The sequence below is a fragment of the Manacus vitellinus genome, unplaced genomic scaffold (assembly GCF_001715985.3).
Source record: "Manacus vitellinus isolate BGI_N305 unplaced genomic scaffold, ASM171598v3 scaffold_106_pilon, whole genome shotgun sequence".
Classification (NCBI taxonomy): Eukaryota; Metazoa; Chordata; class Aves; order Passeriformes; family Pipridae; genus Manacus; species Manacus vitellinus.
The window spans coordinates 386,618-398,112 of record NW_021938827.1 but is presented as its reverse complement, the minus strand read 5'-3'; the positions used below and the strand labels follow the sequence as shown (position 1 = coordinate 398,112).

Sequence of the window (11,495 nt, the reverse complement as noted above, 5' to 3'; positions counted from 1 at the left end):
GTACCCCACTGACTGCATAGCATTCCGCCCTGGATGTGGGGTACCCCACCTTGGTGGCATGGCATCCCCCAAGGCTGTGAAGTACCCCCCACCCCATTAGTGCAGCACCCTGTAAAGCAGAAGGTGCTCAAGGGGGGCTGCCCAGCTTGTTAGACTCCATTTCCCCCCGTGCCCAACTCTGCTGTCTCGCAGGCCATGGGGGATGACGGAGCTGTGCTCTGGTGGGAAGAGATCCAGGAAGGGGTCTGCCGGGCTAACCAGGACACAGTGGCAGCCAGAAGGAGTGAGTGCTCTCCCCACACAGGCTCTGGGTGCTGAGCCCCTGTGGGCTGGGGTGCTGCTGTGGGGGTCAGAGGACGAGAAGGTGCTGACGTGAGCCCCCTCTGTTCCATCAGTGGCTCTGGGCATTGCTGCCATCAACCAGGCCATCAAGGAAGGGAAGGTGGCACAGACGCTGCGGGTGCTGCGCAACCCTGACGTGGCCCTGTGTGGTGTGGTGAGCGCCTGTGCTGGTGCCTACCAGGAGCAGCTGGCGGCTCTGGTGGCCACCAAGAGATTGGCAGGTAAAACCTTGGGAGCTGCAGAACTGCCCGCCCTCCACCTGAGGTGTTCGAGGGGAGCAACACCACCCAGCAGTTCCTGTCCTGGTGTGCAGGGAGTGAGAAGCTGTACTGGATCCGCCACAGGCTGCCAGACGGTGCCGAGTACTACCTGAGCCTGAAGACCTTTGAGGGCAGCTGGCAGTGCCCACGCGACGGCAGCCTCAACACCACACACCTGAGCCGGGAGGAGATCCAGGTACAGGCTGGACGGGGCTGGGTGGGCACCGGTGGCATCACTGGGGCTGAGCTGGTGCTTCATGTCCCCACAGTTGGTTGTCACCCGAGTGACGGCAGCGCACGACCGGGAGTGCCTGTGGGCATCCAACACCTCCTTCGTGGTGAGGCTGCAGGCTCGGCTCCGGGGCTTCCTTGTTCGCCGGGAGTTCGCGGCACGACGGCACATCCTGCGGGAGCAGCAGCCGGCTGCCGTCAGGATCCAGGTGATGCAACCAGAATCCATCCCACCTCTGTGCACAGGGACACAGCATCCTCTGGCGGGTCCAGCGACCTCTGCCATTTCACTGCTGGGGCCCCCCGAGGTGCTGCAGAGGGTGGTGTGGGGCTTGTTTCTCTCACAGCAGCTGCTTTGGGTGCTGGTTTCCTCTTTTCTTGTGCTGCGTTATCCTCTTCCCTTGTGTGCTCCTGACTGGGAGTCATGGTGACCTCATGCAGGTCTCTAGCTGGTGTCTTCTCTTGTGCCCAGGCTTGTTGGAGGGGGTACAAGCAGCGCAGAGCTTACCTGGAGAGGCTGTGTTACCTGCGAGCCAACGCAGAGGCTGCAATCAAGGTTGGGAAGACTCTTCCTTCAGCCTTTGCTCCCTCTTGCTCAGCTGCAGGGTGGCATCTACCCCCTGCCCAGTGCAGAGGAGCCAGGGGGGATATGGCAGCTGGGCCAGGGCAGCGTGTGAAGGGATAAGGGAGAACGTCTTGCAAAAATCATTGAATAGAATTATGGACTTGTTGAGCTTGGAAAAGCTCTTGAAGATCACTGAGTCAAACTGTTCCCCCAGCGCTGCCAAGTCCACCACTAACCCATGTCCCCAAGTGCCACGTGTCTGTTAAATTCCTACAGAGATGGTGACTTCACCATTGCCCTGGGCAGCCTGTGCCATGAAGAAATTTTCCCTAGTGTCCAATCTAAACCTCTGGAAATCCTCAGTTTCCTCCCTCTCCACCCACTTGCTTTGGCCAAGTGAGTCCTTGCAGAATCCAACTATTTGAACATCTCTTCCAGATCCAGGCGGGTGTGAGGATGTGGCAGGCTCGGAGGAAGTACCAGGAGAGGCTGCGCTACTTCAGGCAGAATGTCAGTGATGGGATGGGAGCAAAACAGCTCCTGGGAACATGTTGGTGGGGATGGAGGAGAATGATCTGGAGCCCATGGTTGGATCTCCTTCCCTGTGCTTGTGGCACAGCTGGAGGGAGAACTGCTGCATCCTGGTCAAGGGGGACAGATGGGAAGGAAAATGTGCCGGGGGGGTCTGGAAGCCAAACTATCAGGCTCTTTGAGGTGTGAGGAGAGACAAAAACCACTCCAGTTCCATCAAAACCCAGGGAATTCAAGATGCCCACTAGAGGGGAAGGAAATTTTGGGGGAAAGGGAGGTATTGGCTGCAGGAAGCAAAGCTGCACCTCTGGAGTTGCTGCAGCTTCTGAAATACAGTGAGCACAGGAGAACAACTGCTGAGGAGGGTGGAATCCCAAAATCCCTCCCCAGTTGTGAAGACCCTCATCCCAGGCCTTAGCACACTGCCAGCAGTGGGAGCAGGCAGCCAAATACCTGTCTAGCTCTCCTCCACTCCCCACGTGTGTCAGGGATGCTGTGAGGAAACATCCCCCATCCCCTTGTTTGTCTTGGCAGATTAAAGCTGTAATTAAAATCCAGGCTTTTGTGCGAGCGAACAAGGCCCGTGGGGATTACAGGATGCTGGGTAAGTGTCTGCTCATTGCTGCTCTGAAGTGTGAAGGCTAATTGGGAAGGGGGCTCTGCCTCTTCCCTCACTGGCCTTGCATGGTGGGGAGGTGGTGGCAGGCTGACCATCAGTGTCTCTGTGGTAAGGACAGGAGTGACAGATCCTTGGTGGTTCCTGGGCATCAGCCTTGGAGCTGCCCCTCTGCCCCCAAAAGCTTCCTAGGGGCTGTTGTGCGGTGTGGCCATGCTCTGTCTCATGTCCTAGTACTGCAAGAAGATGCTTTTTCCGGGAGGATGGGGTCTCTGGGTGAGATCCTGGGGGTGCAAGGGTCTGTGATGGGGGTGGCTGCTCTGCCCCCTGCAAGCATGCACGGTGTCGCTGTGCCTTGCCGCAGTCCATGCCAGGAGGCCACCACTGAGCATCGTCCGGCGCTTCATCCACTTGCTGGAGCAGAGCCAGCATGACTTCTGGGAGGAGTCAGAGGTGCTGCGGCTGCAGGAGGAGGTGGTGAAGAGGATCCGCGCCAGCCGGCAGCTGGAGAGTGACCTGGACCTCATGGACATCAAGATCGGGCTGCTGGTCAAGAACAGGATCACGCTGCAGGTGGGGAGCAGGGCAGGGGTCAGGGGAGGATCTCAGACATCTCATGTGGTCCTGCCAAAGTGCCTGAGCCCGTTGGTCCTGCTCTCCATGGCATTGCAGCTTGGACTTATCTCTGCTTCACTCTTCAAGTGATTGGAGGGGTTGGGAGGGGTTGAGGAGCACTGGGATGCCTCAGGCTCTTCCCAGAGGCTGGTCGGAATGCCGGAGCCTATGGCAGTCCCCAGCATTTCTCTCCCTGCCCACGTGGCTGCAGGAGGTGGTCTCCCACTGCAAGAAGCTGACAAAGAAGAACAAGGAGCAGCTCTCAGAGATGATGTCCATAGACAAGCAGAAGGGGCTCAAGTCACTCAGCAAGGAGAAGCGTCAGAAGCTGGAGGCCTACCAGCACCTCTTCTACCTGCTACAGGTGGGGCTGGTGGGGATCTGCTGTGTCGCCCACAGTGGGGGGGTAGTGTGGGGACCTGGTCCCCCAGCACTCCACAACATTTGGGTTAGCTTGGTGTCCCTCGTGCCTGCAGACACAGCCAGTCTACTTGGCCAGGCTGATCTTCCAGATGCCCCAGAACAAGTCCACCAAATTCATGGAGTCAGTAATCTTCACGCTTTACAACTACGCATCCAACCCGCGGGAGGCTTACCTGCTGCTCCAGCTCTTCAAAGTGGCGCTGCAGGAGGAGGTCAGGTGGGTGTCCATGGGTGTCCTGGTTTGGGGACAGGCCTGGGCAAAGGCTGAACCAAGGACATCATCTTGGATGCAGTTATCTCCTCTGGCTACTCCCTCCTGCTTGGAGAACACACACACTGGTCCATCCCCTCATCCCATCCGCCCTGTCTCTCTCCCCAGGTCCAAGGTGGACCATGTCCATGACATCCTGATGGGGAACGCCACGGTGATCCGGCTGGTGGTCAGCTTCTACCGCAACGCGCGTGGGCAGAACGCCCTGCGGCAGATCCTGGGTGGCCCAGTGCAGGCGGTCCTGCAGGACAAGGCCCTTGGCATCCGTACCGACCCTGTGGACATCTACAAGGCGTGGATCAACCAGGCTGAGTCACAGAGTGGGCAAAGAAGGTCAGACCCTGGGCAAGGAGGCTTCGCCTGACCGCAGGGTGACAGGCGTTGGGATGGTGATGGGGATCTTCCTTTCACAGCAAGCTCCCATATGAGGTCAGCCCTGAGCAGGCTCTCAGCCACCCCGAGGTCCAAAGGCGGCTGGATATTTCTATCCAAAACCTCCTGGCAATGACAGACAAGTTCGTCTCTGCCATCACCTCTTCCGTTGACAAGATCCCGTATGTATCCCTGTGGTTTCTGTGCCCGCCCCGGGAGCACTGCCGGCTCAGAGGTGTCTCTAGCAAGGCCTTAGAAAAGAGGTTTGGTGACTGGGGTCCTCTTGCCCCTTCAGTGCTGCAGGGCTGTTTTACTGCACTGTCAGCAAGCTGAAACCAAATATCAGCAGTGCCCCATGGGCTGGCTCTTTGGACCACTCTGAGTGCTTTACTGCTGGTGTTGAGGTGTTGCCAGGGAGAATCTGAGCTGTGGTCATCTCAGAGGATGAAGGCTTCCTCCAGGGATGTGTGGGCTGGCAGCAGGGTAGAGGAGGGAGCCAAGGGATGCTGCAGCTGCCGGCCCCTCCTGTGGGCTCCTCCATTGCCCCAGGGCTGGGGGTTTCCTGTATCTTGAGTTGTGGGTGGTAGAGAGCTGGGGCAGGGTGGTCCTTCATGCTGATGGACCTTTCCCTGCCCTCTCCTCAGCTATGGCATGCGCTACATGGCCAAAATCCTGAGGACATCTTTGATTGAGAAATTCCCCAAGGCCCCGGCAGAGGAAATCGATAAGGTACCCTGGGGCTGGGGGGCTCTGTGCTGTTTGGTGGGGTTCATCTGTGTCTGCACGTGAAGGGCCAGTATCTCTTCACAGAAAATCAAGTCCTCTGGACTTAAAAATACCTCCAAGTCAATATTTTCCATGAGCCACTAAGGAAATGCCAAGGGTGGGCTCTTCTCAAGGGTGCCATCCCCTCTGGGAGGCTCCCACAGGGCAGCGCAAGGATGCAACACCCTTCCCTGCTGAGCCACCACCTCCTCGGGCCTCAGCCTGCCTGCTCCCCCAACCCTCAGCCTGTCTCGTGCCCTAGATTGTGGGCAACCTGCTCTACTACCGCTTCATGAACCCGGCTGTGGTGGCCCCTGATGGCTTTGACATCGTGGACATCTCGGCTGGGGCGACCCTGCACCCCGAGCAGCGCCGCAGCCTGGGCTCCATCGCCAAAGTGCTGCAGCACGCAGCCGCCCGCAAGGCCTTCGACGGGGAGAACGCGCATCTCTGCGGGGTGAACCGGTACCTGGAGGACACCCACAACAAGTTCAGGTGGGCACCAGGACAGCATTGGGGCGAGAAGGCGACTGTGAGCCAGTGGCAGGGTTTTGGGGTTGACCGAAGGGGTCCTTCTCTGCAGGAGGTTCATCTCTGCTGCCTGCTGTGTCCCTGAACCAGAAGAGAGGTTTAATATGGATGAGTACTCAGAGATGGTGGCGGTGGCCAAACCAGTCATCTACATCACTGTGGGGGAGCTCATCAACACGCACAAGGTAAGGGCATAAAGCTCACAGCAAGCGAACTCTGTTTCCTCTGCTCCCACCTCCTGGGCTTTCTGCCGCATTTCCTCACACTCTTCTGTGTCCCACCCCCAGCACAGCTCCTTTCCTCCTGACTCTTTTTTCTTTTTTAAGCGAGGAAATAACCCAGATTCTGCAGGTTTGTTGCTGCTTGTCCTTCCCTGAACATCATATCTGCTCCATCCCCTTTCGGGTGTAAAGGATGCAAAGGGGGCCCTCTCTCTCTCTTCCTTTGCATCCTCTGCCACTGACTCATCCCTTGCACCGTCCAGCTCCTGCTCGAGCACCAGGACTCCATAGCACCGCATCACGGAGACCCCCTGCACGAGCTCCTGGAGGATCTTGATGAGATTCCTACAGTCCAGTCCCTGGTTGGTAGGTCAAACTCTGGGACACACTACCCACACTGTCAGGAGGAGGGTGGACATGGGGACAATTTGACTTGCATGAAGCTTGATCTGGATTCCTTCTGTGTGGGAAACTGGCCCTTTGGAGCCCAACACAGCTAACAGGGCTCTCTCTGCCCTTGTAGGGGAAAGTGTTGCCAGCCTGGCAGACAGTGGTGCTGAGCAGGTGCTCTCTCAGCTCAGCAGAACAGAGATCTCCCTTACCCTCACTGGCAAACTGCTGCCAGCGGCCAGCAGTGAGGAGAGTGACACGAGGAGCTTGCTGCTGAGGTGAGGATGGGCCCCACGGGCATTGGGATTGTGCTGGGGGCTGGGATACTCTAGAGGGGCAAGAAACCCTTGTGTGGAAAGTAAATATTGTGAGCAGGGTGGTGGTCTGGAGTGGATGCCTGACGTCCCACTCTGGTCTCTAGCACCAAGCAGATGCTGGTGGATGTGATCCAGTCCCAGTCAGGAGATTCCCTCCCAGAAATCCTGTGGACACAAGCCTTGGAGCACGAGGTGGGTTGAGTGAGGCTACTGCTGCGCATGAGCTAAAAATGTTTGCAGCGAAATGGCAAAAAAACCCTCAGCAAAAAGCTGCCCTGCTCCTCTTGGAGCCTTGGCCACCGCTCTTGTGCTCCAGCAAGAGCTCCAGAAACGTGTTCTGGACCAGGAGAGATCCACATCAAACTGTGCGAGAGGGGGTTTGGTTGCTCCATCTCCTCATGCCCCATTTCAGCTGCGTTCCAGGCTCAGTGCCTTCTCATCCCTAGGAAGCTGCCCACGACCGCCTCGTGCACAGGCGAGCGCTGCAGGATGCCCAGACCCCCACCCAGCTGAAGTGGCACCGCTCCCTGGCGGAGAAGAAGCGCAAGATCATCCGTAACCTGCGGCACTTGGAGAGCCTGGGGCTGGTGGACTCTGCCCACCAGTACCAGGAGCTCATTGATGAGCNAGCCCAACACAGCTAACAGGGCTCTCTCTGCCCTTGTAGGGGAAAGTGTTGCCAGCCTGGCAGACAGTGGTGCTGAGCAGGTGCTCTCTCAGCTCAGCAGAACAGAGATCTCCCTTACCCTCACTGGCAAACTGCTGCCAGCAGCCAGCAGTGAGGAGAGTGACACGAGGAGCTTGCTGCTGAGGTGAGGATGGGCCCCACGGGCATTGGGATTGTGCTGGGGGCTGGGATACTCTAGAGGGGCAAGAAACCCTTGTGTGGAAAGTAAATATTGTGAGCAGGGTGGTGGTCTGGAGTGGATGCCTGACGTCTCACTCTGGTCTCTAGCACCAAGCAGATGCTGGTGGATGTGATCCAGTCCCAGTCAGGAGATTCCCTCCCAGAAATCCTGTGGACACAAGCCTTGGAGCACGAGGTGGGTTGAGTGAGGCTACTGCTGCGCATGAGCTAAAAATGTTTGCAGCGAAATGGCAAAAAAACCCTCAGCAAAAAGCTGCCCTGCTCCTCTTGGAGCCTTGGCCACCGCTCTTGTGCTCCAGCAAGAGCTCCAGAAACGTGTTCTGGACCAGGAGAGATCCACATCAAACTGTGCGAGAGGGGGTTTGGTTGCTCCATCTCCTCATGCCCCATTTCAGCTGCGTTCCAGGCTCAGTGCCTTCTCATCCCTAGGAAGCTGCCCACGACCGCCTCGTGCACAGGCGAGCGCTGCAGGATGCCCAGACCCCCACCCAGCTGAAGTGGCACCGCTCCCTGGCTGCCAACAGTCAACTCTCCATGGAGGAGAAGAAGCGCAAGATCATCCGTAACCTGCGGCACTTGGAGAGCCTGGGGCTGGTGGACTCTGCCCACCAGTACCAGGAGCTCATTGATGAGCTGGCCAAGGTGTGCTGAGTCAGCCCCCCTGAGATCCTGCTCTGGTGCTCTGAGAAAGCTCAGAATGAGGTATATTGGCTTTCTTGCCTGGCTTTGTTCCCTCCAGGACATCCGGAACCAGCGGCGCCACCGGCAGCACCGCCGCGCGGAGCTCCTGAAGCTGAGGCAGACCCTGCACAGCCTCGATGCCAAGACCTTATTTTATGAGGAGCAAATTGATTATTACAACCAGTACATCAAGACCTGCCTCGACAACCTGGCAACCAGCAACAAGTATGGTTTCTTACCAAAAATCAGTACTTTTTTTTAAAAAAACATTATTTGTTTTCATTGCTCTCTGGTTGTTGTGACTCCTGGAGATGTTGGGGGTCCAAGGGGACACAGGTGGCTGGAGATGAGCTTTCAGCATGTGGTTCCTCCTCTTCCAGGGTCAGCAGGAAGAGTAAGAAGCTGCCGTCGCTGCACTACACGGCGGCCCGGCTGTTGGAGAAGGGAGTGCTGCTGGAGATCCAGGACCTGCCACCCAGCCAGTATGTAGCCCTGGCTCCAGGGGAGGAGCTGTTACTTGGGGTTGTCCTGTGCCAGGGCCAGGAGTTGGACTCGATGATCCTTGTGGGTCCCTTCCGACTCACGATATTCCATGAAAGCTTGGGCAGGTAGAGGAAAATAACCCAGGAGGAGAATGCACATGAGCCACCATTGCTCTCCTGGGATGGGGCAAGTGGTTTCACATAGGAGAACATGGGACAGTTGGGATTTGGAGGGGGGATTTGGGCTGTGGGTCTGGCTGCTGTGCTGAGGGGTTGTGCTGGGTGGGTGACCAGCTCCTTGGTTGCCTTAAAGCCATGAAGCTCCTTCTGGCAGTGAGTGGCTCTGTCCCCTCAGGTTCAAGAACGTGATTTTTGACATCATCCCCTGTGAGGAATCGGGCAAGTTCCAGGTGAAAGCCAAATTCATGGGAATCGACATGGAGCACTTCCAGCTGCACTACCAGGTGGGGAGCTGTCCTGGGGCTGCCGGTGCCCAGCCAGGCCAGGGGGTGCAGGGGACAGGTGGTGTCCCCCCGCCTGCAGTTTTTGGGGGACTCAGAGCCCATGGGGAGCCCTGCCCTGAGCTGGGGACAGCCTTGTCATGCATCTCCCACTGCAAGCCCAGCTCTGAGCTGATCCTTCTTCCCGGGCATGGGGCTGGTGGCAGTGACGGTCACCTCTCCCACAGGACCTGCTGCAGCTGCAGTACGAGGGCGTAGCAGTCATGAAGATGTTTGATAAGGCCAAGGTCAACGTTAACCTGCTCATTTTCCTCCTCAACAAGAAGTTCTTCAAGAAGTAACAGGGGTGGGGGGGTTGAATGGGCTACAGGGACTGGGGGACCGATGAAAACCTGCCAAAGGCACCTTGGGGTTAGTGATCCTGGGGTAGGGAAGTTTCCGCTGGCCATGCATCTTTCCTGCCTGGACACAGAGTGCTTGAGCACCTGCAGCTGGCTCAGCCCCAGCCCTGGGCACCCCAGGCTCGGTACTGAGCTGGTGCCCGACCTCCTCGCAGAAGGATGTGGCTGCCAAAGCTTTTGCAGTGCGTGTTGCTTTTAAAATCTATTTTTTTTGTGGGTATTTTGGCTGTTTAGTTCCTGTGTTGCCTACAGCCAGCTGCTCAAGGACACTGGATTTCTGGACACTACACAGGGTTTTAGTGATGTAATAAAGGTATTTTAATATATATATATATATTTCTTCCTCACAGCAAGGCTGGAGAAATGTCAAAATCAGTCTTTATATTGGGGGGTAGGAGGAGGGCAGAACATAGAGGCAATAACTGCTAGTGAGGACATCCGTGGCTGTTCCCTACTAAACTGAGGTGCAATAGGAGAATGTTGGTTTCCAAAGATGAATTTCATTGCTCTCTAGCCAGGCTGAGAACAGATACAAAGCAGGGTGGGCTCAGAGCCACTGCTCTCCCACGGATGCCGCAGGGCACCAGAGCAGGGACCTCCCCTTTCTGGGTTTGCCTGGTATTGGATGTGGAGCAATCCCATGGCACTGTCTCAGCTGGGATGATGATGTCTCTCTCCCCTCTTTATTTGCTCTGGTGGGAGCAAAGTTTTCAAATGTGGATAATGATCGAGTTTGTCCATGGATGCATTTAAAGCACTTTCTCTTCATGTGAGCCCCTTCCCTGAGATGGGAAGGGAGCTGGTGGCAGTCCCAACCTCCTCCCAGCCCTGTCTCCATCAGGCATAGGAGCAGCAAGTCCCAAACCTGCTCCATAAAGGAACTTTTTGGGGGGATCGGATTTGGAATCTCCCTCGCTGCTCAAGTAACTGCCTTGGGTTAGGGTTAGCCTTGAAGCTGGCTCAATGGTACCTCATCTATTGCCATCTGGGGCTCTGTCTTGTCTTTGAAAAGTGATGTTTGTTTGTGAGGGTTTTATGTGTTTTTTCTTTCCCTTCTGTCATATAAAAGCTGCAAACGGTGCTTACCTTCATCCCTGCCCATGCTGGATTCCTGCTGTGCTGCCTCTGCTTGTTTACTTTAAATAAAGTTGTATTAGAAAATGCAGAATTGCTCTGGATCATTGTTTCCCCGTGGTCCTCACAAGCCTCTCCCCTGGCTTATCAGGGTCTTTCAGACTCATGACATTCTCTACAGTCTCCCATGTCCAAAGAAGGTGCTTGTGGCCGTGGGCACCAGCCATTAACCACCGTTAGATGGGGACCGGCTCCCTCGCGGTGGTGCCGCCGAGTCAGGCACTGACATGCTCTTGCATGGGGAATTTAGGCCACTTTCAGACACATTTAATTCTTAAATAAATACTATGATTACATCTCCTAAAGACTATGATTATATCTCTACAGGAGTGAAGCAGGATCAAGCTGCAGCACTCTTCCAGGTTTAAAACAGGATCTGTTGGCTGCTGTGGGTGCTGCTCTGTCTGCAGGGAGATGATCCGGAGGAGTTGCTGCTGCATGTTCCCATCACCACGCTGGTTTTTTTTTTATTTTTCTTACCTTCCTTGCCTTCAGAGGAGAATCCAGCGTGTCTGGCTGTGGCTCGGTGTGGTTTGTTGCCACCAGCCACCTCCCAGAGCAGCTGTTGGATTTGCAGCAGCAGCATTTGGCACACTAAAACCATTTATTTGGGATGTTTTGGGGATGGAGGAGAACCTGAGGTAAAGACTCCACGTAACGATAATAATCCCTAGCTCTTCATTAAGCACAGTCGCAGCACGACTGGAGGGGACTCAGTTTTGCTGTGGAAAAGGTGATTTTTTTGGCTCCCAGGAAGCTGTGCTGTGGCCAACCATGACTCAGAAATGGGGTGTTGGCTCTTGCCTCGTGCCCACACGTTTTGTAGAGAAGGTTGGAGGGGAGAATTCAGCCCTGGGAGCGCTGGGGGAGGCCTGGCGCTGGCACTGGCTCGCCGAGCTCCTCCCGAGGTGGCTCCACTAGATGTCATTGCAAGCTGGGGATAAGCTCGTGGCTGTGGCCACCTGGGCACCAGCCGCAGGTGCTTGGAGCACCCGACAGCACTGCGGGTACCAGCAGC

The 11,495-nt window shown here is 56.3% G+C and overlaps 1 protein-coding gene across 1 annotated transcript in view; it reads left to right on the top strand.

The window, feature by feature from the left end:
• Positions 1-10,466, top strand: part of IQGAP3 (IQ motif containing GTPase activating protein 3) — a 14,932-nt gene extending 4,466 nt beyond the window's left edge. Inside the window, 23 exon segments of the mRNA XM_029964067.1 lie at positions 107-283; positions 396-563; positions 656-798; positions 872-1,042; positions 1,306-1,389; positions 1,837-1,908; positions 2,464-2,533; positions 2,910-3,118; positions 3,372-3,524; positions 3,637-3,800; positions 3,963-4,187; positions 4,268-4,408; positions 4,871-4,955; positions 5,254-5,486; positions 5,575-5,707; positions 6,007-6,109; positions 6,267-6,411; positions 6,555-6,642; positions 7,748-7,960; positions 8,058-8,224; positions 8,380-8,481; positions 8,837-8,945; positions 9,170-10,466. Coding sequence (XP_029819927.1) covers positions 107-283; positions 396-563; positions 656-798; positions 872-1,042; positions 1,306-1,389; positions 1,837-1,908; positions 2,464-2,533; positions 2,910-3,118; positions 3,372-3,524; positions 3,637-3,800; positions 3,963-4,187; positions 4,268-4,408; positions 4,871-4,955; positions 5,254-5,486; positions 5,575-5,707; positions 6,007-6,109; positions 6,267-6,411; positions 6,555-6,642; positions 7,748-7,960; positions 8,058-8,224; positions 8,380-8,481; positions 8,837-8,945; positions 9,170-9,283 — 3,269 coding nt within the window. The 3' untranslated portion in view covers positions 9,284-10,466.
• The last annotated feature ends 1,029 nt before the right edge of the window (positions 10,467-11,495 follow it).